Raw genomic sequence first — 26,918 nt, 5'->3', positions numbered from 1 at the left:
GGCATTTACCTATTCACCGACTGAACATACTGCCAGACTGAAAAGGGATGAGTAAAGTTGCGGAGAAAAGCGAAAATAATCATAATAATCAATAGCGTTTTGCCCTCGAAACACCCTGAACCTTGCAATCTTGATTTTGTTTGTTTCATTGATAGTCGTAATATCTCTCTGACTAGCGCGTTGTGCCAAAAATAAAATCGTACTGATCCACAGTGACCTGGACATCTAGCGACAAATAGTTTATCTAATTTGGTTTTCCACGTCAACTTGCAATTACGAATCTTAACAAATGGCTACACTTGGCCGAGTCGACCAAAGTACACTGTAAAAATGAAATTAGCGGCCTTTTTGGCCTATCACTCAGGCGACCCGAAGATTCTATACCGTCTGGTGGAATTTTGGATTTAAAAGCCAGATTTGTTATTGTTTGGTTGCTTTGTTGCCCGGCACAGTAGATCTGTTCATGCTTTCCAAGTTGCAACATCATACATTGCACAAGCCACGTTTTTGCCTTACCTCAAATCATTTTTATTCCATGATGAAATAGAGGCACGTGCTGAAAAACAATATCGCAATGCACACAGACGGTCGCACCGCGTAGCGGCCAGTGAGAAAAATGCTTCAAGGAGTATCGGCGCAGTGTCCCCGTATATGGCTCCGTTTGTGTGGGCGCATTTCTTATGCGTTGACAGCTTTTATTTACGCCATGAAAATAAAACCATTTAAAAGCAACAGGATATGTTTCGTGCCTCAGTGCGAATCGAGCGGCGAAGGATGAAATAAGTCTTCGTTCCTTTCCGACGGACGCGTGTCTAAAATGTAGTGGGCGGTGAAGCTCCCGATCGGCAAGCATGTGAATGCGCCAACGAAGGTTTCTATCGTGCACTTTGTTGGGGCCAAAGACTAATGGAGCGGCATCGGCAAGCAAAATGCCAATTGTCGACATGGATCACGAAAGCACAAGCATTAAGCTTTTACGACGTTGTGGTTGTAGCTTACGTGAACGGGACGTTCAAGGCAGCACGAAAAGACAAGCTAACGAGTCCGCGCCTATGATCTACGACGTAATAAGGCTATCAGAACGCCACCGCAACAGTTGATTATGTGTAAACCCGTTAGACAGCTGTGTCTGGTTTTCGAATACCGGCGGAAAATGAATGGCGCGTTAGTTTTCAGAGGCGGACGATAGCTTTAACAGGCCATATGCGACGCAGCGTAACCCAGCTAGCACAAAAGAGATATAATCATTCTTATTCATGGATATTTCGCTTTGACCGTCAAAAATCTAGATTGAAGTCAACATCGAGAAGGATTCAATTGGGATGGAAAAATCTTGCTATAAGGCGGATTTTAGAAGACGTTTAAAATCGCTTGTTCTAGCAACCTACAATTATTTTTTTTTTCTTTGTTCTGCTTTTTGAAGGGAAAAACGGACGTTGGTTTTTGTTTTTGCTTCGCCCTGTTAGAAGAGAGTGCAATCAACCCAGGCGCGGGTGTTTGCATTGTGGTGAGTGAGCACTGAAGGGGCAGCCGCTTGCTCTTTATGCTCATAATGAAGTCCACAATAAAGAAGAAAAGTTACGCTGACCTTTCAGACCGTCAGAAGAGGCGTAGAGTTAATGACGAACTGATATCTGCCAGTCCTGTTGCCATGAGTACCGTCCAATAAGTATCATGGTAGGTTAATGAAAGTAGTAACCATGCTTCTAGTGAAGTATCCTCGCCACATGAGGATGCTCAATCCAAGGACAGTTTTCACGAAAGTGACCTTGCCTTGAAAGGAGAAAATGTAGAAGCACATACGCAAGACATTTCTCGAGAATATTTTGTTCCACAAAACGACCCTCCTATGAGCGCGGGCATCGAAAATGCAGGTTCTTCGGACTATGCATCATCATCTGCAGAAAATCAGGCAAGTCTTTGTCCACGTAAATGTGCGGAATTTCAAGGATGGCTTGCATCATGGGTTACAAGTCACCGAATTCAGCTTGTCGCAGTTTCTGAACTTCTCCGGGAACTAAGCACCACTTTCGACGTTGATTTTGTCATCGACGCGAGGACATTGTTGAACAGTCCTCGATACACTTCAACGCGATCGTGTCCCTCCTGGGGGAATATTGCCATTTTTCTTTGAACGAAAATTTAGAACGCATGATTGCGGTGTTCCTGAGTGGCTGTCGAGGGTAGATCCCTTGACAACGCTCAGAGAATTTTAAATGACAATGTCAGCCAAGTTGGACTGACGGTTCAAACTATAAAATTCGCAGTTTTCGTTTTGTCTGTTTGGTTAACCTTTTGACTTAGACCGAAAGGAAGAAAAAGACACCGTAGTCTAGTTGCTAGAGAACCGGCTGCTGTGCCCCACGGCAGAGGTTCGATTCCATTATAGGTTGCACATCCCTTTTTTGTATTATAAAGCGAGTTAGGAACCTACCTACCTACCGCAAAGTGCCAAGAATGAGGCATTAAAAAGTTCGACTTTTGTTATTTCAAATTATCTTTGTAAGGTGGCGCTAGCATTATGGTAGCAGCCGCATTTTGTATTTTCTTAGTTAAATTAGCTAGCATTTCTGTGCTTCAGGTACCGAGTACGAAGTCACACTGAGTATTTTTCTGCATTACAGCAGCGTGTGTCGCAAGAGGATGCAGCGCCGCGACGTATCATAGCGGCTACCTGACAAAGCGAGGAGTGGCGCGACCACGACCTACTGAACTACAGACCTGCACAGATCTCCCTGCTCCAGCACGCCTGGTCTAGTTCACCCCTTTTCCCGCTAGGGATAGAACGTACGAGCAGAGTGGCGCTAGTTATAACCTGTTCGCTGTCGTCTGCTTCTGCGATCTGTTCCAGCGCTCGTGCCGCTATTTCGGCAGCCCCAGATCGTTTTTCACGAAAATAAAAAAGAAAACAAAATTTGCGAATGATTGCTTCTCATTTCAATCACGAGGTACAGTAGGAAGAGCGGTGCAAGAAAGGAAAACAACGAGTACAGCCGGCAGACGATAACATTTCCTCCCGTTGCCTTCGCAGTAGAGGAAAAAAAAAAAATCTGATTACCAGAAGATTCATAGGATAAAATATAGTACAATGGAGTAATAAAGAAATACAATAATAGAGAACTTGATACGTTGATATTTAAAAGAATCAAGGACATTTAAAGAATCACGCAGACGATATGTATACGCAGACCACACACAAACTGCGTGAATCTGCAGACACTGCAGAAGGCATGTAACTTCAGCTTTAGCTACATGCAGCTTGCTTGAGTTAATTACAGATGGGATAACGTACGTAAACGATCACATAGCGGTATATTGCTGTGTGCCATCATGTAAATCAGAACAAAGCAAGGACTCTAGCATCAGTTTTCACAATTTCATAAAAGCTTTGCGATGCATATTTGACGGGCCGAACAAACACGTAAACAATCACTCCATCGGTGAGTTTTTTTTTTTTTTTTTTTTGTGTGTGGAGCGGCGCGAAATTTCAGCATAATATCAAACCTAGAAAGAATTCGTGTACTATTTTACGCGTTATTACATACCAATACAATGAGTGCACTTAAACAATTTTTACACACTAGGTGTTGTCTTCGTAATTGTCACATATGCTAGCAGCCCGCTACAGAAGAGCAGGCGCACACATTCGAACATGGAGGAAGGAAAATGTATTCGAACGCCGCCCAGCCACCCGCCGAGTAGCAGACGAACAGGTTATAAAAGCGCCACCTATGGCCACCGGTTGAACGAAAGTGGGCGCAAGCTGCTCCCATAGAAGCGGGACATCTGTGCAGGTCTGTAGTTCCAGTAGGTCGTGGGCGCGACGGTACGCGACGGTTCATCGGCGTCATCGCTTGCGCCGACGCAGTCTGAGCAGCCGAGCGGACTGCGCTCTCCACGCAGCTTCCCTCCAGATTGTATAACTTTCGAACCCGCCGTTACATTCACCGTTATTTTTGTCAGGACCAGCCGTTAAGTTCCTGACGCGTATTCGTTCATGAACTGCGGAGCGCCAGACTGCCTTCCACATCTTCTTTGCTCACGTAAGTAGTCACTGCCACTTTGACACCTGTCGTGTTTAATTATTTACGGTTTTCAGGCGGGAGTTTTAGGTGGAAGTTTTAGGCGGTAATGAAGTTTTGCAATGAAAGCGCCTTGATTTTAACTGGAATCTCTAATATTGTTTAAGAGGCATGTCTACGTCTGTGTACGTTTCTTTTATTGTGTGTGTATTCAGGTTTGCCAAAGCTGTCTAAAATTACCTCTGTGACGTTTCGTTGACCATTGATCGTTAGGATGACGATGACATTCCCGTTTGGCGCAGAATGATGAGACGTGCTACGATCTTCGCGTAGCCACAGCATTCTTCCGTCAACGCTCTTGTGCGAGATCACTCGTGTGTTTTTCCGAGCGTGAAAGATGCCCGCGAATACACGCAAAACTGCCGAACGACTGGCTGCTCGAGGCAGTTTGCGTGTATTGGCAGGCATCTTTCACACTTGGAAAAACACTTTATGTAGCTCATATTGAGAAACAGAAAGCGGTATCAGGGGTTTCTCATGTTGCTTTACAATCTTCTCATTGACACTTTTCATCTAACTATAGTAATTGAGTAGTTAATTAAATAATTAGAACAAATTATGTAACTAGGCGGGATGCAAAAAATAATCTGAGTATCTCCAACATTACTTTGGTTCTGTCCTGGTACGTGGCACTTGCATATTTTTAAAGTTTGGCTAAAGTTAAATGAAACACCCTGTATGTAGTGCACTGTTGCCTTGTTTTTTGTTACATAATCCGACAGTGTAGTTATTTACAGCATCTTTTTTTAGGATACCTAACATTTTTTGGCTTCAGTCATGCAACAAATAAATTTTGAGGTCGCACTGGCGTTTTCTTTTTGCAAGTCTGTGCAGTAAAATTCTGTTAAAAAAAGAAAAATTCCAATATACAGTTGTAATAGGCACTGCTGTTACATTATAAACATAGATACTCCGAGTTTATCAGCATAACAATAAAGAGGTTTTTTTGTAACTTACTATGCAGGCACATACCTACGTGCAAGAGAGAAGGTGCGTGAGGGTGAAGACACCGATCATGTACCCTCTACAGGTGCAGAAAGGGGCAGACGAAAACGCCGCCGCCCAAAGGGCCACCACGAAACTCCTGAACTCCAAGAACCCAGGTAACTGTTATTTCATATTAAAGTCGTACGAATTAAATTTTCAGCGTGACACATATACAGTCGTATCTCGATAATTCGAACTCGAAGGAGCCCGAAAGTTTGTTCGAATTAAAGGAAGGACTTATTTCTGAAGTATTCTTGCACCACAGCACGACGTACGAATGGAGTCGTTATGGGGCTTCTGCCTTGCCCAGGGGGCGCTGCAGAAATGGTGCTAAAAAGCGCCCCCAAACCGAAACTGGGTAGTACCAAGCTCGGTCGTCTGCTTCGGAAAGCACATTTACAATATGGACCCGCCACTTTCGGTTGTGTTGTACCACGGCTTGCAGCGAATATCGGGCGCCGAAGATTTTTTCAGGGGTGGCACGCTGCGTAAAGGCAAGAAATTATGCAACGCCAAATACGTGTACGCCGTTCAAGAAATAAGCGGCGAAGTTTCAGCGCGGTGTCAATCGCAAGTGAAGCGAGTCACGTACGAAGTTGAACTTCAGGTAAGGTTTGCACGCTGCTAGATTCAGGCGCACAAACGCGAGGAAATGCTTGCTATAAATGAATTCACAGCAGCGATAAGCAGACATCATGTGTACGGAACTGTTCGAGCGCACGACGGTACGCGCCGCGACGGCAGCGGTCTTTCAGCATGCCGCGATGTACGAACTGCTCGAACGCACGATCCTACGCGCTGCGACGGCAGCGGTCTTTCAGCATGCCGCGAAACGGCGGGCCTCCTGCAATCTTTGTTGACTGCATGCCGCTAGACAAGTAATTATGCCTGCGCTGTAGTAGTGGCCATCTGTCCCTTTAGCAACTGATAAATGACTGATGCAATGCATATGAGCTCGCAGTAACGTACGTGCAAATCGCGCTGCAGCGCGAGCTCGGGCGCTGCTCGCTTGTTGTAGCTTTTAATGACAGCGCTCGAACATCGATGTGCTGTAATCAATACTGCCTTGATGCGCTGCGTTGACGTATTGGCTTGAGGTCAAGGATGAGCACATTCAACTCTCTAACCTGTGCTGCTCGTAGTGGGGTAGCGAATTATCACCGAATCAGCCCGAACATTTGTGGTCATTTGCACACACCTGGTCACTTCACCACTTCGCACCGGTTGAATTGTTAATTGTCGCTGTGGCCGGGTCTCGCATCGTGAATCACCAGCCTTGCCTGCTGCAATGTCGGTCTGCCATTTAATATATAGTGATTATCTGAATTAAGTGAGATATTGGACTTGACCTGAATTATACACCGAATCTCTCATTTTTGCTACTTGCTGTGTTGTGCATTCCCTAGACATTGTCTGTAAATTATGCTATGCATCTCTCTTTTCACTGCTTGCTGTGTTGCGCATTCCCTTGACATGATCTGTGAATTATGCTATACATCTCTCACTTTTTGCTGCTTGCTGTGTTGTGAATTCCGAACTTCTTGGTGCTTGCCACGGTACACTTTTCGCTGCTTTGCTGCTTGTGTGGCACAGCTGCCTATGTAAGGAGGTACTAGGCAATTTGTGTTGTAGAAAGCATGAATTCTCATTCTACGCATCCACATGCGGCTGTTCACTGCATATATGCATTTCAGCTTTCGCCTCAGCGTCTCATTATCGCAAGCAAATGCACATGTAAGGCTGGCCTGGGCAAATGCAAGCATGCTGCTGCTGTGGTGCTCTGGGTGAATGAGTTCCAGCCGGCATCATGTACAGAGGTTCCACAAACCTGGGGACGCCCTTCACAAAAGCCGAATATAGATGCCAGAGAATCTATCGAAGAGCTCTTCGGTCGTAAGTTTTACCATTCGTCCTTGCAGGGCTTCTTTTATATGTGAAGTTTATGCCTGCACATACTAGTTATCATATGCTGTCTGTTGACATTGCAACTATCATGTCGCAGGTCCGAAGAAGATATTCATCGGAGGCACATGTCCCGACCAGGTTCCCCCGTCATACGCTCATGAGCATTTTTCTGAAATAGCCTGTCCTCACAATGATATTCAGAAATTAGCTTCAATGAGTGCCTCACAAAAAGATGAGATCAGGCGGCTTTCATTCAGTGAAGAAACAGTTTTGCAAAATTCGCACTTGTCACGTCTACGAGAAATGATAACATGGGAGGCAGACATGCCTGTGTACAGTGTAATGACAGCTACCTCTCAGACACCTACAGTGCTGACCATCTCACGATGCAACCTGACCACGCAAATGACCATAAAAGAAAGCAAGTTTTTTTTTTCTAAAGTGCTGTGCTCACGGGAGGATGCGGAGGAGATTGCTGTAGGTACAGTCCTGCAGGCTGGCTGCAAAAGGTAAATAAGCTGCGATATCAATTCAATGTTTATGAGTTTACTGCATTGTAGGATTTTTAAAGATAATTAGAATACACAAATAGGCAGAAAATAGAAAATTAACGTATATGCTTGCATAATTAACGCACTAGCTTTTTCCCCAAAAAAATCGAAACAAATTAAGTTAGGGGGGGGGGGGGCGTTTATTATACGGCGTAAATTTCATGGTAACTTTTTCGAAACAGCACAAATTAAGAGCTAAGACGGTAATTATATGAAAAATGCATTAGATAACTTATCTTCGTAGTAAAAATAGACGTAAGGTATTTGCAAACCGTAACAACATTTTATTGCGCTTAACCACGCATCGAAACGACCAAACCGTCGTCCAAGTTGCTGGCCGCTTCATACACTTTGTGGTTCCTTAACAGTTCGACCTCGCAGCCGCTTCCGGCCGTCTGCAGTTATCGCAAGCATCCCTTTGAAGCGCTGCTTTTCGGCAACTGTTTTGACACGCACGCTGTGTGCGTCTCTTTGCTCTACCGTCCTGCTCATCGGCATGCCAAAGTTTACTGGTATCTGATCAGCGTTTCCGTTTTGTGAGCAGATAAGCTCTCTGTCCTACAGCAGGCGAATAACTCGATTTTGAGCTTATGGCACACAGCGAAACCAAAGGTAGAAAAACGAGCAACAGACTACGCTCCTCCTCTCCCAAGCGCCGCGACCTGCCGCGCATTGCGCACGCGCGCGCTCTCTCCTTTAATTAAGTCGGAGTAGAGTCCGTTACTTGCGGAGGGCCAGTTGCCGTTTTTCTTTCTTTCTCGAGCCTGCGCGGTGCCTTTGCGCCGGCACTGGTGGCAAGCATCCGGCAAGAGCAGGTTGAGCGTTATCGCGGTCGCTGCTTCCTTCAGGTACCAGGCGACCGTGATATGCGCAGCCTACCGCATGCTTACCGCCAGTGATCATGGCTTTGCCATGGACGCGGGCATCGCGATTAAGCGCGCTTGCTTTAAACACATGTGCGACAGTAAAATATCCTAGTCTCCAAAAAAACTATGGCACGGCCGTTCGATCGTGGTACTGCACAGTAGCAAAGTTGGGGGTGCGTTAATTACGCGAGGGAAAAAAAATTCAGATTTTTCGCGTCCAATTTGGGGATGTGTTCATTACGCGAGTAAATACGGTATTTTATGGTTATTTCCGCAGGTGGCACAATGAACGCGCAATCCGGCTGTCAAGTTCAATCGCCCATGCAGTTGTCGCCAGAAAGCTACCATTGGACTCTCTTGGCGAACGGATTAAACACAGGAAGCCCTTCTTTGGGAAGGCCGTTATGCACGGTAAACTGAAGGCAGCATGCAAACTCTAATGAGCTAATTTTACACCAGTGCACAAAACATTGTTAATTCCTTCATTTCCTTAGGGCGAAAGACGGAAGCTGTAGCCAGGGAACAGTTTGAGCAGAAAATAGGAGGGCCTGTCTTGCAGGTATGTGGTGAGCAGCATGAAGGTCTGTAATGCTGGAAAAATTGGCATGGATGTTGCAATGACCACCGCAGATTTTCAGTTGGGTACATATGTGAGTCTCTTTTTTTTAGGCGGTACATATTTATGCTGTAACAGTGAGAAGTGCTACATCAGAAAGAAGCTTTTCTTCTGCTTGAAAGTCGGCAACTGCATGAAAGCTAAACTCATGATTCTAAAGGGTGTTCAAAATTAAGCTTTACGGAATTTTTAAAAATCGCTTGTGGCAGGTAGCATAATTCTCATAGTTGAGCTGGGTTATTCGAAGAGGTGGACATTAGCACGAGAAATCGAAACACATATTGAAATAATTAACGAAAATTGACTAATGAACTTTTTAATTACTTTACGAAACACATATTGCTATTTACGAATTGTAGCCGGTGAGTTTCCAAGACGCATCCCCTTGAAATGAATCTCCAGGATGACACCAGTTTCGAGATATTATTTCCTAACGTGTGGGACTAAATACATGGGTGTTCCAGTTACTTTTGTGCTTCAATGTATGAAACAGCATTTTGGTAAAAAAAGTAAGTGGAACAACAATGCACTTTTGCGACAAGTTTGATGCTGCATATCTCCAAACTGGTGTCATTGTGGAAATTCATTCCAAGTGGATACGCCTGACAAACTCACCGGCTACAATTCGTAGATTACAATATGTGTCGTAATGTAATTAACTAAGAAGTTAATTAGTTGAATAGGTGTTTCGATTTCTCGTGCTACTAATGCCCGCCTCATTGAATAACCTAGCTCAACGATAAGAATTATGCTACCTGCCACAGGCGATTTCTAAAAATTACGTAATGCTTAATTTTGAACACCCTGTACAGCAGCAAGAAAGTAATCAAATAAAAGATGCTAACATTTAAAGCAAGTAACCACTGCCAAACTAATGTGCCTGCTACCATCATATCTGGCAATAAACTTAATTATATGTTGCCTGTATAGCACTTACACTGTAAAAGATGAGTAGTGGGTCACTTTTTTGCAGAACTACCAAATGCAGTGATGCTACATATCTATATAGTGTGAAAAGTAGGACTGCAATCTGAAGTCGGAAGGTTTTATGACCTTTCTTCATTTAGAGATGAAACAACATAATGCCCTTGCTCAACGTATAATAAATTGTCAACATTTTGTAAGGGAAGTGCAGACTGAAACCCCTTCATATCAGTCATATATTAACGACTTGGAATGTGGCCTAATCTGCGCAACTGCACTCTCAACCAATATGACTGCAGGTCGGTCTCATTGTGCACTTGAAGCAACCATGGCTGTGTGCCAGCCCTGACGGACTTTTCAAGTATGGAGACGAGACAACTCTGCTGGAAATTAAGTGCCCGTACTCCAGGAAAGACGATGTACTTATCGACCACACCAAGGAATCAAGCTTCATCAAGTACATTGTGTACAGAGATGGACGCTTGGCAGTGAACAAGCGCCATCAGTATTACACACAAATGCAAGTTACAATGTATGTAACAAACACAACACAGTGTTTTTTTTTTTGTTTACAGCTCCAAGCAAACTGTCACAATTGTTGTTGAGCGTGATGAGCACTTTTTGTCAGAGGCAATTCCCAGGCTCGAACATTTTTATTTTAATTTCTATATTAAGCACCTTGTTTAAGGTTCTTTGCTGCATGTAATTACGAGGGGAAGTCAAAAAGTTAGGGAACTTTTGAGAAAAGGCACATTTAATCTAATGATAGGAAACTGAAACATACATTATTTTTCTACATAACATCCCTGCACTTGAACGCAGTTTGCGCAACGTTTCACAAGCTTTTTGATTCCGTCGGGAAAAAAAAGTTTTTTGGTTGCACCTGCAACCAATTTTGCATTGCATCAATGATTCCTGCATCGATTGCAAATATTCTTCCCCTGAGCGCTCCCGTCAATGGTCCCAGCATATGAAAATCGCTTGGAGCCAGGTCTGGACTGTATGGCGGGTGATCCAGCAATTTAAATCCCAACTCCTTTATTGTTTCGGCTGTCCGTTTGGCAGAATGTGGCCGAGCATTATTTTGCTGCAGGACGACACCTTTTCACTGTTTTCCACGGCGTTTTGATCTGATTGCAGGTTTCTTTAGTTCGCAACACATAACAATAGTTCTCACTGTTCACACTTTCACGCCTCTTGGGCTGACATGAACGGCTACCACACCTTCCATGTCCCAGAATAGTGTTAGCATAATCTTGTTAGCTGATGGTTAACGTTTAAATTTCTTAACTTCTGGTGATGAGTGTTTCCAAACCATGCTCGCGGCCTTACTTTCCGGTTCGTGATGATGCACCAAGTTTCATCTACAGTAACAATTCCCTGTAAAAATCCATCTCCATCGCGACGATAACGAGCCAAATGTTTACGAGATGTCCAACCTTTGTGCCTTATGCTGCGCTGACAATTCTTTCGGGACCCACCTTGCACACACTTTCCGAAAATGGAGCTGCCATGTTTAGCGGTCTGCTACACTCTTAACGACTAACGCGGGAATAATAGTGACACGTTCCATAGAAGCGTTGCAGATGACACGAATTCAGTGCTGGATACTAGCAGTGTTATCAAACCCTAGTGCGAGAAATGGCAAAAGTCCCTTTACTTTTTCATTTCCCCTCGTACATTACAGGTGGCTTGCAGTGGAGTGGGAACTGAAAGCACGTGGCAACAGCTTCCAGACTTGCCATATTGTCTCAGGAGTGTGTGATTAAATTAATTAAATTAAATTATGGGGTTTTACGTGCCAAAACCACGATCTGATTATGAGGCACGCCGTAGTGGGGGACTCCGGAAATTTGGACCACCTGGGGTTCTTTAACGTGCACCTAAATCTAAGTACACGGGTGTTTTCGCATTTCACCCCCATCGAAATGCAGCCACCGTGGCCGGGATTCGATGCCGCGACCTCGTGCTCAGCAGCCCAACACCATAGCCACTGAGCAACCACGGCGGGTAGGAGTGTGTGATTCGAGTACACTCGTGCAAGCAGTCACCTCACACATGTAGCTTCCAAGACACTGCTAACCACTTGTGAGATGAAGTTTGTACAGACCTTAACTTGGCTTCTCTAGCGTTGAAACAATGTGCTGTGCAGTGAAAGGGCCAAGTATTTATACGAGTGCATATGTAAGTGAGAAATATTTGTGCTATGATATTTATTGTTTTGCATCACTAAGAGTTGCAGAGATATGCCAAAGCTTTCAAATAAACTTTTTTATTAGATGCTCAACTTCACCATGTTCACTGCTGCCAGTCTGTTGGGTCATGCTTTGCAGAGAGCCAGTGCATATACAGGAGCTGGCTTACAAGACAGATGCAATGCCTGCAGTTTTGAAGTGTAGGCTTTTTTTAAGTCTTTACTCACTTTCACAATGACAACAGTGTCGGAGCACAGACCACCCGACACAATGATTCAACAAAATGCAACCTCATGTCATGGTAACACATATAACAGCCCACTGGCCCGTATTTATTCAAGGTCCTCACAGGCTCCGAGGTGGAGTATTGCGTGAGGGGGCTTACAAAAGCTTAAACAATGAAAAGGAGCAAAAATCTTCTTATACATGAACTCGCCAAAATAGAACTTATACAATAGTGAGCGATAAAGATCATTTCCAATTTATACAATTCAGGCTGGAGTAAGAAATTTGTAAATATACAGGTAATTCAATTTAAAACACGTTCACATGACATATTCGCAAAATGAATTCGAAATCAACATTTAAAATGTGCACTTAACTCTTGTCTAAAAATCACGGGATTAACAATATTAGCTATTTTGTCAGGGCGGATGAATTAAACACATTAGTTTTGCCAAAACTAAGCTATGTTCATTATGCAGACATCTTGATGAACGGAATGGACGAGCTAAGGTTAAGGAAAACGAATGTTCACTGTGAACTATTTTGTGCAATAAGCAAAGTAGCGAAATAGTTCGACGTTTTTCTAAGAGCGGGAGTGTCAGTGCTATCTTGATGCTTGTTACGCTAGAATGCATGCTATAATCTCTGATGATGAAGCTCTGATGTCGCACATGTCACTGCAACACGCCATGCAAAGAATTCTCAACACAGTGACATCACATGCGCTCTTTTGTGGAGAATACAAATACTGATGAGTTCACTATATTACAATCACCACTGTCACCTGCCACTAAATCTGCACAGAGGTGACCATTATTTGAGAGCAGCTCTACAACTAGATGCATGATAATTTGTTTAAACCCCTCGAAAGATATGAGATACAATCTGTCAAGAGCACTATGGTAGCCCAGGCTGTCTCCTAACTCCCCCCCTCACACCCATACCGCTTAATTCCCTGTAAATAAACAATTTCCATTGCATCAACTCATGAGAAAACATTGATTTACAGAGTTAGAACAATCCTGCTAGTTTTTTTTTTCTTTTTTGATCTGATGAACTTGGGCCAGGACAAGTGTGAAAACAAAGTTGATGCGGTGCTGCACACTAATGTGCCATACCTTCCCGCATGCACACAGCTTATTTATTTATCTACCATAATACCCACAGTGCCATTGTCTGGAATTGAGTGGCGAGGTAGAAAAAAAAAAACATGCAGAATACTACCGCAAGTGAAAAAAAAAGAATATTACAACAAGAACACCACCATACATGTACACATAAATATGATGGCAAGGAAAGAATATGCATCATTATAGATAATGTGGACACTATCTCTTCAGGCATCTTTTTCCATTTGGAAGACCTTGGGACCCTGTTGCACCCTGTTGCAGTGCACCCTGTTGCAGTGAGTACATTTTAATGCAGACAAAATGCAAGAAAACCCATCTGAGGTTTAGTATCAGTGCAGATTAAAGAACCACAGATGGTCAAAATTTATCCACAGCCCTCCACAACAGCGTCTTTCACAGCATATGAGCAGCTTGTAAGTCTCATAGATTGATGCATCCAGGGAAACAGACCACACCTAGTGAACTCCAAATTAAAAGGGCACATTCTTGTCATTGTGCTCATGTCATTGCAATTATATGAGGTTGAAGATTTGCCAAAACACAGCACATACGGAAAACCTCCTTCATAGACGAAACTAGTGAAATTGGGATGTGATGTTTCAGGATGCCGTATTGCTTAATTCTTTGAATCACCCTTTCAACATGAACGCGCACAGATGCAATGCTATAGGTTTGCTCCATTTCTTCAGGAGAAAATGGAATGCCACTTCCAGCTGAAAAGGGTGGCATGATCATGACTACTCCTTTGTGAGCAAGCTCTGTACGGATACCAGGGAAACCTTTGTCAGCCAAGATCATGTCACCTGGTTCAACGATGTGAAGAAAACCAGAATCAAGAGTGATTTGTGTATCAGAGCACCGTCCGCCGAAAGGCTCAGATGCAAAAACAATCATTCCATTTGGGATAATTCCAACTAAAAATTTTAGTGTGTAGCAACTCTTGTATGAAGAAAACAGCATATGCTGCTGCCTGACTTCGGATGGTGTTTCGGTTCTAATTTCAGTGCAGTCAATGATCAAAGTGCACTCTGGATAATTTTTCTTGAAGCATTCAGGCTGTGAAAGTTTTATATCTTCAATAGGGGGCTTATAAATCCAATCTTTGGTTATTTCTGCCAATGTGTTCAGAACTGAATAAAATATACGGCAGGCAGTGCTCTCATGCACCCCAAACATGACACCAATGGCCGCAAAAGATACTCCTAGTTTCATTTTCATGAGAAACATGAGAAGTTTGTTTTCAAGCGTTACATCGGTTGTTCTTTCCCTGACAGCTGGCAAAAGACTAAGCAATAAAGAAAACGCATTGCTGTCCACCCCACACAAACTTCGTAGTGCATCAGGGGCACTTACAATACTTTCATATCCAGCAAAGTAGCAAGCCCTTGTGTGCGGTCCAACCGCGCGTGTAATCATCTGCTGGTCATCAGTTTGGGCTGATGTTTCAAGTCGCAAGGTACCTGCGGAAGTCAAATCCTCTTTCATAGGACTGGGGCAGCCTTCATCATCACGAGTTGATGCAGGGGGAAAACCTCCATGTATGTCTGCTGTTGTCTGGTCAGCAAGAGCTCCAGTGTAGTCTGAACACTCTGCAGGCTTCTGTTGCTCAGTGTGAGTTGATGGCTGCACGGTAAATAAAAGGTGCGAAAATGTAAAGACATTAATAGCTACAGGTTTGTAATGTGAAGGAAGTAATAACGTTCAGAAACGCCATAATTATACACCACCAAGGCGAGTAGTTCTGCGGAGAAAAATTTTCAGCTTACATTTTCGCTTCTCGCCTCGAAGGTTTCCTCAGATGCAGTTTGTATATCTGGTACGTTGCTCCCAGAAGCGCAGGAACTCGGCTTCAGGTCCCTTTTCTGCCACCTAAACGTTTGGAAAGACCAGAAAAAAAATCCATTGAAGTTCTGAAATGTGACGCCTAACCGCAGCAGACGAAAAACAGGGTCACCGAGAAGCGTCACACCGAAAGTTGTACAGAGCACAACGTCAGTAGCAGCCGACGCTCCCATCCACATGGTAATAAAAAAATGGCCCACTCACCTTTGAAACCGTTCCATGTGACTTGAAGAGTCAGGCGGAAGAGGCCTGTTGTAGACCGCGGGGAAGACTGTAGGCACATACGCGGGGTGACTGACCGAATTGCTTTTCTCGTTGCCCACAAAGTGGCGACTGCATATCCTGGTGTTCGGCGTTGGTTCCCACGGTTTGCCGTCGAGACTGTAGGTGCAAAAGACCGAATTTTAGCAACGCAGATAATTAAGCAAGCTTCAAGACAGGCGACGCAGTCAGCATGGCGCGAAGTTTCGCTTACCCAGCGCGACGAACTGCAGTTATCCAGCGCGCCCGACGCTCCGCTTCGTGAGGCCTTGAAGGAAAACGGTAGAATCTGATGTTGGGATTCAGGCCTTCTTGTTCATGGCAGCCCACGACGCAGCAGTAACGACGGTGACGCTTTTTCGAGGTGGAGCTAGGTCTCTCCGAATCGGCGTCGCCGATGTCTTCTGCTTCCAGCATTACGTCCCGCGGCACACGGAGAGTCCGTTTTCGTTAAACTATAGGCTGCGACCAGCTTGCAGCGTGGTCGGCGTGGTCTGTGAGAAGTGACAAACCTTTTCGCACTCGAAACAGGGCCGAAAAAAAGTGCGAATCGACGCAAAACTCGGTCTCGAAACGCGCTTCGCCACAGCCACGGCTCAGTACTACGCAAGCTGGTACTACCCAGATGACGTTTTTCGCCGCCGCCAGGCGCCGCTACTATACCTCAAACTCCAGCGCAAGGCCCCCATATATCACGGCGCGCAAGCAGATGGCGAGTAGGGGCCACGAGACTGCCCACGTCGGCCAACGCTCGTTGGCCGCAGAAAACGATGCTGTAGGGAGCGGGCGGCGCCAGCACGGCGGCGCCGGACGCGCGCGGACACGTCGAAGGTGAGGGAGGAGGGCGTCAGGGAAGCGGATTTGGCTTCAGCAGAGGTGACCCCGTCGCTTCGGTGGCTCCCCTCACTCTCCCTCTCAACTGCCTCGTAGCTCCCCACCTTCGACTGTCTCCGTGCGCGCCCGCCACCGTCCCGGCGCCAGCTTAACCCTCTCCCTTTCTTTTCCTGCCGTTGAAGCGAGCGTTGGCCGGTTGTGAGCAGTTTCGTTGGCCGGACTGGACCTCCGTCGTTGCTTCCCTCTGCGTCGCAGCCGCAGCTTTGAGACATCGACTCGAACACGCGTGTTACGGCGCGACGACGTAACGGCGACCTTGCCATTTGAGAGAGAGAAATTTACGCCGCGGTTCTTTTTCTTTTATTGCGATAGAAATTATATGGGCACTCCAAGCGCATTTTTGCCGCCGTCGTCGCCGCCGTGATATTCCGTATAAAGTGCAACGGCGATGAAATCGTCGCCGCGCGCCATGTGTGGGTTTTAGTGTGTGGGCTCATTTCGGTGTAAGCAATAAATTGCATATGCAAACACTCTAGATCATACTTGATTTATAAACTGCACGAGCTTAACCTTTAACCCATTGTGTAACTATAAATGTCACCAAGGTCAAAGTTAGTGAAACTGGGTGGAAAATTACGGCTTATGTTCCCACCTTGTGTGTGGATGACTCACTGTTTTTGTAAAAAAAAAATTCTTTACAAGTGCTTGGCAATGTTATTGTGTGGAGGTTTTCAAACAGGCAAGTCATAGGCGTGCAACATTTTAATGGTTTAATTACAAGCAACTGAAGTTCTTACTGTATATGCTTGAAGCAGCCGTGCTGCAAATAGTCGCTGTTACTCAAGGTTGCACTCGTCTGCTGTCTTTTATTTTTTAAGGAATCGCAATATATTTGCTCAACTTGAAGTATGCGATGTGTTTGATAGACTGGTGTTTAGGTATATGCTCAAGCCTGCGCCATTTCTGAGTTGGCTATGTCATCTGTGGCAAATAAAATTGCGGTGGTGTAACAATGCTGTCACACTGAAGCTGTGCCTTTGCAGAGCCACACTTACCTCTTTTCTCGTACAACATTATCAGAAATGCATTATCTATTCCTTTCTTTGAATGCTAATTGGCACCTACTTCGCACGTGTTTAGGAGGCTGCTGTCATCTACCAGTCGCCAACTAGTCAAGACAACAGCCTCCTGAAAGCTAGCAAAATAGCCGACACTTACACTGGTTGGCGATTGTACATGCAACACCTTCCGTTAGATGTAAAGTATGTCTTCAAGGCAACACAAGGGAATTTCACTTGTGATCGGTTAATGTTAGAACCATGTTAATAAAGGTGGAATGCTCGAAAACTGTGTGCTTGGACCAATATATTGTAGTGCTGCCCATTGCCAAGATATATTGCAGTGCTTATTGCCAATGCATTGAAAAACTATACGTTCACTAAGAAAAGTGTGCTTCAATTAATATACGTTTTACACATGCCTAATGTTTTTGCAGTAAGAAGACCTGCTGAATTAAGGAGCTACAGCCGAGCAGCCTGTTCGAAACCAGGTTTATCAAGGTCGATACCTGTAATGGACGTTACCCGGAGGCACTCATATTTAATGTTGATTGCTAGCTTGTCTAGTCGTGTTTACTTTTTGCAATAAAAAATGTTATTGCTGTATGTGTTTCGTGTATTGCACAAGCGCAAACCTGCATGCCGCCGGCCGGCGAAACGCCGCAGGGGCATGGGGAGAGGGAAGGAAAGGGAGACGAGGGGGGCGCTAGAGGGGAGGGTGAAAAAAAACGGATGTCAAAATCCTGATTGTAGCAGGATTCAATCTGTATTTTTTAAATGCTTCTAATGGTCTTACAAAATCCCATTTCAAGACAGGATTTTTCGAAACTACTTTAAGCAGGATTCTAGAACTTCTTGCAATAGTCATATCCGCCGGACATTAGCAACGATATACGACCGTTTATCACCTTCTAAACGGACTGCACGGATTTTTTAGTGCGTCTTTCAGACGTTCATTTAGTCTTGGCGAATCGGTATGGAAGCAGTTTTCTATCGCTTTTGTGCTAGCTGGGTACCGCTAATCTTACCCGGCATATCGACATTAGTAACACTGCGGATCGAACGTTGGGTTATTGGCTCCTGTACACTTATAATGCCACCATCCTCTCTCATGTTACTATAGAAAACACTAATAGGAACAAAATTTGAGTATACGTCCAATGTGTGAAATTCCCTTGTATTTATTACCTCAATAGAACTCAAATTTACTCCACTCGTTTTATATGTTCAACTTGTGATCGAATAGCTACTCTAACCCCAAATAAAGCTAAAATTGAATTTGTAACCCGTAAACTGATACAGTCGAACCCGGATATATCGAATCTGAAGGGGATCACAAGAAGTTCGTTATATAGGTAATTCGGTATATAAAATAATAGGCCTTCAGGTAAGCGGTGGCTTACCGGTTAGTGCATCTGAGAGCCGCTAACTTACTGCACGCAACATGGGGGAAAAAAGCAAGAACACTTTATTTACCCGCAAAAAAAAAAAATGCTGGTTCACTTTCAACTTCATTGAAAAGTCCAAGCTGATTCTTTACACTTGTAGCGGCCATCGCTTGCGGAAAATAAACTCGTGAATAGGCACTCAACCCACACGACGACGCCTCCAAAATCGGATAGAAGGAATGTTGACGTCCGAGGTAGTATGAGGGCTAGCTGAACAGCCTGACGGGGCTCAACTGACTGCACTATCTCTTCTCCACCTCCAGGTGCCAGAATACCTCAAAGTGTACAAAGGAGTGCACTATGAGGTCTTCTGCGTGGCGCCGGGTTCGATATATCGAATGTGCTGGTGAACGAGGGTTCTTTATACGCGTGCACCAGCCCGATACATTTGCATGGAATTTTCAAGGGGATTTTACAGCTGTTCGACATACAGAATAATTCGTTATAAGTTGGCTTGATATATCCGCGTACGACTGTATCTCCGTCACCATATATATGGCATCGTATTGATCAGCTGTACGAAATACGTATCAGATTTAGTCACATTAACTTCCTTCGGCTTTTTCTGGCCTCGCACAGCCCTTGAATGGTATCGCTTCCCCAAATAAATCATAAGTTGTACAAACAAACGCAAGTTTCATGCAACATCAACTACCGTACGTTGTGTAATCTGAATTTGTTAATTACTTACTATGTTCCTTTTAAATTCTTTGTAAGGTCAGGTAATATGGTATAATTGTAAAGCTGCCTTCGTCGTGCGCACTGAACTTTTTTCCATGTACCACCAGCTAAAATATATGATTAGAAACTTACTTTTTAATCATTGCATTATTTGTTTAGCCTGCTCAACCCACTTCCTTCCGTAATGCCTTCGAGTGCTGACGGCGCAAATAAATAAATTATTAAACTGTGAAAAATGTTTCTTGGATGAGAGGTGCTCACCTCCGGCAATGTTTCATCATCATCATCAGACTATATTTATGTCCATGGCAGGACGAAGGCCTCGCCCAGCGATCTCCAATGACCCCTATCCGGCGATGTATAAAATATGCGCATTATTTAAAGCTACATAGTGTAACACTACGTAGCTAAACTCAGTTATTCTTCTGAAATAACTAGTCAGTTGTTCCTCTTAGCCGCTTATTTTGTCTGTGCATGAAAGTCTCTCGTTTTATTTGCTCAAATGACAACCTAATTAACAAGCTTTTGAAACTTATATCGCTTTGGTAAATAAGTTGCTATGTGTTTTTGGACTCACGCGCTAAAATAAAAAAAAAACGTACATTGCTTTATAAATGCAGTGAATGAAATTGCTGCGAAAAGACAAAGCCGTGTAATACATTTGAGCTTTTCATTACATGCCTATAGCCAGGAAGTTTATGCAACCAAATGATTGTGTATTATTACATTTCCCCTATGTGGAGAAGCTAGTTTAACTTTTAAATGATTCACAATTCGACTTTGTGATGTTTCGACCATATATTTGATAGATAGAAATGTGCATGACCAATAGGAACATATGTTGGAGGCAAAAATTCTTAGCAAATTTTGCAAAATAATCTGTGTTTACCAACTGAACAGCATATTTCTACCCTGGAACAGATAGGAAATTGAAATGAATCACATGCATAAAAGTTTGCAGTGCGAGTATTATGAAGTACAGTTTCAGTTTTATTTCTTTAAATTTATGATATATGATAGTTGATGTGATGACTTCAATTTCCTGTTTTATGTTTAGGCTACTGACACTGCACAAAATATATTTTTTGTCATAACACGGAATACAGGCCGCAGAGTGTGGCTCATAAACACATCGGGATAATGAGGTGCAATTTGTGGATACATTTCTCGCTATGGGTAATATAGGAGCCCCTTTCTCGCAAATATGTCTTGGTTGAGAGCGCGTGTGCTGAAAGTAGGCTGATTGTCCGCGCTTTCCGTGCAGCTACCGAAGCGACTGTGACAGCTTTTCGCTGTTTAAAGGTTTAAGCCTTTCGATGCCAAGCGCCTGAAATATACACAAATATAGCGCTTGTCCAGAACCAGAAAGGTCGCAAGCATCATGCGAAGGGAGGGATTACCCTTGTGCGGGTTAGTTGCGTCCTTGAGCAAAAAAGAAAAACCGGGGAGTGACAAGTCATTTTTAACGACGGGCTGTTGCTCTTATCGTTATCACAAATGACGACTTGTGGCAACGTACTGCGCTTTGTCGGGAAGCTGTTATGGTTCATTCTTTAGAAAGGGTATTTATTTTTTTCCGCAACGTAACTTACGTCATCGGGGCAGATTTTAAAACATAAAGGTCTTGGGTCAGGCGGTGGTACCTAGGTGACATGAACGCCCGAGAAAAATGGACTTGTACAGTCACTTTCTTTTGGAAGCGCTGATAACGTTGTAATTTTAACCACAATAGATGGCATTTTTCCTAACAGCTTAACAGAAGGCTAATCAGTCCTCATATTAATAAACTTATAACTTTTTACCAGAGACACTCTCAGACGACTTCAATATATTTACAATAAAGGGCTCCATAATTTCCACCACGGCTTTACGTAGGTACGTTGGCGCACTTCATGTAATAATCCCAGTCAGCCTACTCACATATAGCGCATTACTAATCACATCTACCATGGCCTCGGCTGCATCCCAAGAAGCAATTTCCTACCTATTTTGATTACTTGACACTCGGTAGGCTTAAGACAGCCCAAAATTCGAATAGGAATGCGTAGTATGAAATAAGTATGGAACCTACAGTGATCTAGAACGTATGCATTACACTCGAGTCTGTCCAGAATTAGACAGTAACATTCATTTACTCTGACTATTCATCTATCATCAGTGTTAATAAACTAAACGCATGCTGTGCCGATCTTTCCCCCCACCTCACCCCAAATTCAGCTGGGCGCAGGCTACCACCCTGCGTCTGCTACAAACAAATACGTACCCTTCACTCGCCCGCCTCCACCTTATATTCCCTGAAGTCTACAGTACACCCAACTGTCGCTGCTGTGGCACTCACCCGGCTACGCTTCCGCATGTGCTGTGGGAGTGCCCAGCACTGTGCACATACATTAACACCACGACCCCCTCGTCGAGGTTGCGTGAGGCTCTGCGGAGCTCCGCCCTCGACGACCAAACCTGGGCGACCCAGCACGCCCGTGAGGCGGCGGCGAGGCAAGCCCTCGACGTCCCCTCATGGGAGGGTTATGCCCGGCCATCATAAAGTGCTGGCTCTACAATAAATGTTTATTCCTCCTTCTGAGCTTCTATCGCTAGGTTTGCGTCGTGACGTCGCCTGAGCTTGCACAAGTTCTACAATTGTACGCTCCAATATCACATCACCAAGAGCTCGGCGCTTGTCATCACAAATAAGCTAAAAAGCAACCTCGCCTTCAGAACGTATAGTCAGCGTCACAAGCTTTCGTATCCCGGAAGGTGAAAAATATTTATATTTCTACGCCTTAGTCACGCATCGTAGTATTCGGATTTACAGCGTATACTGGTCTAGAGTAAACAAAACAAAAGTTTTGCATAGTTTTACTGGCTGCGGGGTAGCTGCCTTGAAAATAAACTTATTCGCAGAACCTCGGCCGCGTAAACTTTTGGCGGCGACTGTGCGATTGAACACCTGCATTTTCTTTATTCTGCACACAATTTTTTTTAATGAATGGCCTTCCAGCCAACGTCATGCAGTGCTTACACCTGGTTAATTTTCAGGACAGCAGACTCAGACATGACTTATTAAGTAGAAGAACTGAACTATTATGTAGCACGTCATTATTATCACCAATCAGGTGTAATAAATATGTAAAAAAATAAAGGATAATAACATTGCCTACGAAATTTTACTAAAATCTCAGGACTACTTCAAAACTTCGCCTGTTCGTCTTGTGTACGTCCCTATACTTTGTAGCAAACTGAAAGGGAGAAATTCAAGGGTGAAATTGACATCTCTTGTGGCACCATGGCAGAAAAGGGAAGGTGTAGCTTAGTGGGCCCATATGAAAGGATCAGCTGCGATTGTGCTACTCACGCACAAGGAACGACACTTTTGTATTTTTTTTACAGGCAGTAAAGTGATAAATGGTGTCCGTGGACGCTGGAGTCATCATGACAATACCACCGTACCGATATGGGTGATAAACGATTCTAATAAGGGAACATTTCTGCAAGCCTCACGGTCCTTTCTCATGTTTCTTCAATCGTCCAAACACGTTAAATTTAGCGTAGGAGAAAATTCTTACAGAATTACTGAAGAATTGTACCAGTAATTATATCATGGTGCTGCGATCTGATTCAGCAATAGAGTTAAGAACAGAACAGCAGAATGCCATAGTAACTTTGGTGATTCTAGCCGAAAAAAATGTCTTCTTGCAACGCTTTGTGAGCATAACTCAAAAAGGGTGTGGTCTGTGATTGGAATAGTTCTCTATTTTTACACGACAAACTACATTAACACGCCCCGGTGTCTTTTCGCATTATTCCCAATACTCCTCTGCGTCGTGGTAAAAGGATATGAAGACCTTTAGTATTTCAGGAATTTCGTGAAGGTATATGGGAATGGTTCAAATGATAAGACACGTGCGCTGCATATTGAGGATAGAATGTTTATGTTTCGAGGTATTGGTGTGTACTAAGCAAAAAAGCTTGTGAAATAATTCGGACAGCCTTCATTTGCACCGAAGATCCGGTACGCAAAAATTCTTCTTTGATATAATGCAAATATATTCAGTCAAATAGCTTCTGTATTCCTTTGTAAGAATACTACGTCTGGGGCTGCAGCCAAGTTTTCTACTTCTGCGTCTTTTAATTGCCCTCACGGGAAGCTATTTATTTTTGTGGTACGTTTCAGGCTGAACAAAAGTCGCACAAACACGCTTTTCCATGACATAGCTGAATTGGCAAAAATATTTCTTAGTAATGTCTTCATAAATGATTGCCTTGAGAAAGAAATGAACTTTGGAAACACAAAGTTGGGTTTATTGTCTAAAATACATTACACCTAAAGTGCAAAAGAAGTTTGGAAGCACGTTCACATGTTCACGAAACCAGCCAGCTATTTTTTTTAGGAAGACGTTGGTACAGTAGAAAGAAACGAAACAAGAACCGCAACTAAATGAATGACCTGCGTTTCGGAATATGCCATCTGGAGGGAAACGGCCAAACTAAGCAGCGACAAAGGGATAAAAAAAAATAGCAGCGCCGCTGGCTTCGAACCTGCGAACTGCCAATCGTGGTATCAGCGATCCTAATCGGTGGTCGCGCAGAACGCTCGGCTATCGGTTTGAGTGATACCGGAGGCAAAAACTAGGTTTATATACGTACCACAATAAATTCTGTGACCTTGTTATGAAAACTGCGATTTTGGAACGACTTTTTTGCCATTTCAAGAGTTGCTGCTGCAACTAGCTGAAAGCCGAGTCGTTGAAGTTGATAAATCCCCAATAATACGTCGATCGATGCAATAGGCTCATCGCAAAATGCTTTTTACTGGCCAAAAAAGCCTCCAAAATTTGGCCTTTTCCATAGACTCCCATACTTCGAACTTCGCCCGCAATTTGGAACGGGTTTTCTGTCGTAAGTAATGGTACCGCTTGCATGAGATGTCGGGCTAAGCTCCTAGAGCCTATTTCCACGGTAATATTTTGAAAGATGGCTTCTATGATTAGTTATTTGGGAAAAACGACGCTCTCCCATAGAAAATGCGCATGTTTTCAGAGGCGGCCGCTAGAGGCGCTGTTCGGCGATGTCCCAGATTCCTGGTATTGTTGGTGAGACCGCCATCTTTCCAGGGCTCGAGGGTCGCTACCAGGCTTGGCGACATTCTGTTCACCCTGGACAGCTGGGGCGGAATCTTGCGAACGGTTCCGAATGTGAACCTTTCGCTTGCCCTCACTTGATTGGTCAGAATTGTGGTTGCGTCAGCGGCCGTCACAGAATGTGGGGTGGTACCGCAAATTTTGAACACGTCATGCATCTGTCAATCATTTTCAAAGCCAACCCGTCGTCGGCCACGAGTTGAAACGGCGAAAAATAGTCCACTCTGGGTTCCGTTGCTGTGGCTTGGCTGTTTGCTTGCGACCTTGGCCGCGCGCGCGGGCCGTGCCGTGCCGCCTCGGAGACTCGCGGGCGGTGCGCGCGCGCGTTGATTATCTCTAAGGTTCGACTACACACACTTGAAAACATGGCGGCGCCCCTCATTCTTTGTTTCGGATTGCTCTCACGCGGAACCGTCAACGAGTGGAGGTGCTAGACGCGTTTTTAGAGCTCACAGATGAGGATTTTCGGCGTCATTAACGTCAGTCAAATTGAACCGTCCGATGGCTGCTCGACATTTTAGAATAAAGAACCAACTTTGAAAATTTCCGCACAACTGATGCTGATGTGGCTAGTTCCTTTGATTCGAGTGGTTACAATTTTTAACGCCTGTGGACTACCACCTGGCGACGAACAGTTAAACGAATGGTAATATTATATTCCCTAATGTACAATAAAGGAATATGTCAACACGCGACGGTACTTAAAGACATTCAGGACAATATTTAAATAATATTTCATGTTTATAGAGCAAGAAGAAACATTTCGCAATTCCTCGATTAACTCATCATATGATGACGTACACTTCAGAGGCGGCACCCTCTCGTTTATTGGTCGCTTCCGCCCGGTCTTCCACCTCTGTCTTGGGAGTGCCTATTTAGTGCCGAAAGCGGCGAGGCGAACCGGTTCCGATTCGGAACCGTTATAAGATTCCGCCCCTGCCTTAATTCTTAGTGGCAGCGCTGGTTTGACTCGAATTATCGGCTTTCGCAATCGGCCAAGAGAGCAGCTCCGTTGCGAGTCGCTGTTGGCTCGGCGACAATAGGCGACAACACCGACGTGTGCATTGTGACGGCGTCATTGTCTCAATGAATGCCCAGTGTAGATTCATGCTTGGGAGAAAGTGCTGCAAAGCAGTTCCTGCTCCCCTCGGAAACATGCATAGCAGTGGGGCCGGCGGAAGCGAGGAGGAATACGTAGTTCCTTCAAGCTTACTCTCTTGCGACACTCTCGACCTCGGTGTTGAGGTCGTCCGCGTTGTGTTGCGCACGAGCGCAACACTTCTGGGGTATGCTTACGCATAAAATTTGGGGTATGCTTACGCATACTTAGACAACTCCAGTGGAGTTTCTGCATACTTCTTTGATCTCCTCACCTGTAAAGTACAAAATAAGAGGAACAATTTTATAATGCCCGGTGAACTATCAGCTCTTTATGGGAGTTTGTGCGTGAGGCAGGCTTGACCGGCAGGTTATGAATGTCAAGTTATTTTTTTTATTGTGAACCCCGCCATTGACCCTTACCTCTGCTTAGACCCACTGAGCCACCCTTTTCAATAAAGTTAATTCTTCTTTATATAGAAAAGTGATAATCAAAAGATAAAAACACGATGGTACGCGGAATAAACGTCATCCTCTTTGCTTGGGCTGAGTGCCAAGTAGAGCTGAACGGAAAAAGGATTAGCACAAGCGGCCGATAACCAGAGTAGGAAATTGCGGTATGCGGCCTTCTTTTTCTCGTGCACACTGGCATCTGGGCCGGTATTTTGTAGCGATACCTTATGATTTATTCTACAATAGTATTATCATCCACCGCTCTCGCCCGGCAGATCCGTTGATAACACAAGCGGACCGTCTCTTTCACCATTGACAAAGCGCGATAAGAGCGAAAAGGCATTTGCATCGGAAAGGCACAGCTACAAAATAGCGGCCCTGCGAGGTGCCACATGATTAATATGTGTCACTCGCGTTTTCGGCGTGCTATATATAGACAGAGAACAACAGCGTTGCGTGCCGCAATTTATCTGCTCGGGTGATCGGTCACTTGTGCTAATCTTTTTCCCTTGCAGCTGTACATCTCGTGGCTCTCTTTCGGTTGGACAGAGGAAGAAAGCCGATTGCCAAATTTCGAGGAAATCGCATTTTATGTGACATCATGGCAGTAGAAGTCACAGAAAT

The 26,918-nt window shown here is 44.3% G+C and overlaps 2 protein-coding genes across 3 annotated transcripts; one reads left to right on the top strand and one right to left on the bottom strand.

Moving 5' to 3' along the window:
* The first annotated feature begins 3,892 nt into the window (after positions 1-3,892).
* Positions 3,893-12,784, top strand: LOC119446015 (uncharacterized). The gene is made up of 6 exons (XM_049663821.1): positions 3,893-4,043; positions 5,047-6,962; positions 7,072-7,483; positions 8,669-8,802; positions 8,886-8,950; positions 10,231-12,784. Exons 2-6 carry the CDS (start codon positions 6,707-6,709, stop codon positions 10,534-10,536), a joined length of 1,173 nt encoding a protein of 390 aa, XP_049519778.1. The 5' UTR covers positions 3,893-4,043; positions 5,047-6,706; the 3' UTR covers positions 10,537-12,784.
* A 765-nt stretch (positions 12,785-13,549) lies between these two features.
* Positions 13,550-17,048, bottom strand: LOC119446014 (uncharacterized). 2 transcript variants are annotated; one of them, XM_049663819.1, is made up of 4 exons: positions 15,799-17,048; positions 15,528-15,704; positions 15,248-15,350; positions 13,550-15,104 (listed from the first exon to the last, which is right to left on the bottom strand). In XM_049663819.1, the coding sequence occupies exons 1-4, from the start codon at positions 15,999-16,001 to the stop codon at positions 13,980-13,982; spliced, it is 1,608 nt and encodes a 535-aa protein (XP_049519776.1). In that variant the 5' UTR covers positions 16,002-17,048; the 3' UTR covers positions 13,550-13,979. The 2 variants fall into 2 exon arrangements, with proteins under 2 accessions (XP_049519776.1, XP_049519777.1); XM_049663820.1 differs by having other exon boundaries at positions 13,550-15,350.
* Positions 17,049-26,918: the final 9,870 nt, after the last annotated feature.

Source organism: Dermacentor silvarum, chromosome 3 (genome assembly GCF_013339745.2).
Source record: "Dermacentor silvarum isolate Dsil-2018 chromosome 3, BIME_Dsil_1.4, whole genome shotgun sequence".
NCBI classification, from domain to species: Eukaryota; Metazoa; Arthropoda; class Arachnida; order Ixodida; family Ixodidae; genus Dermacentor; species Dermacentor silvarum.
Note: the sequence above shows the minus strand (reverse complement) of the source record. Positions and strands in the feature narration are given on the sequence as shown.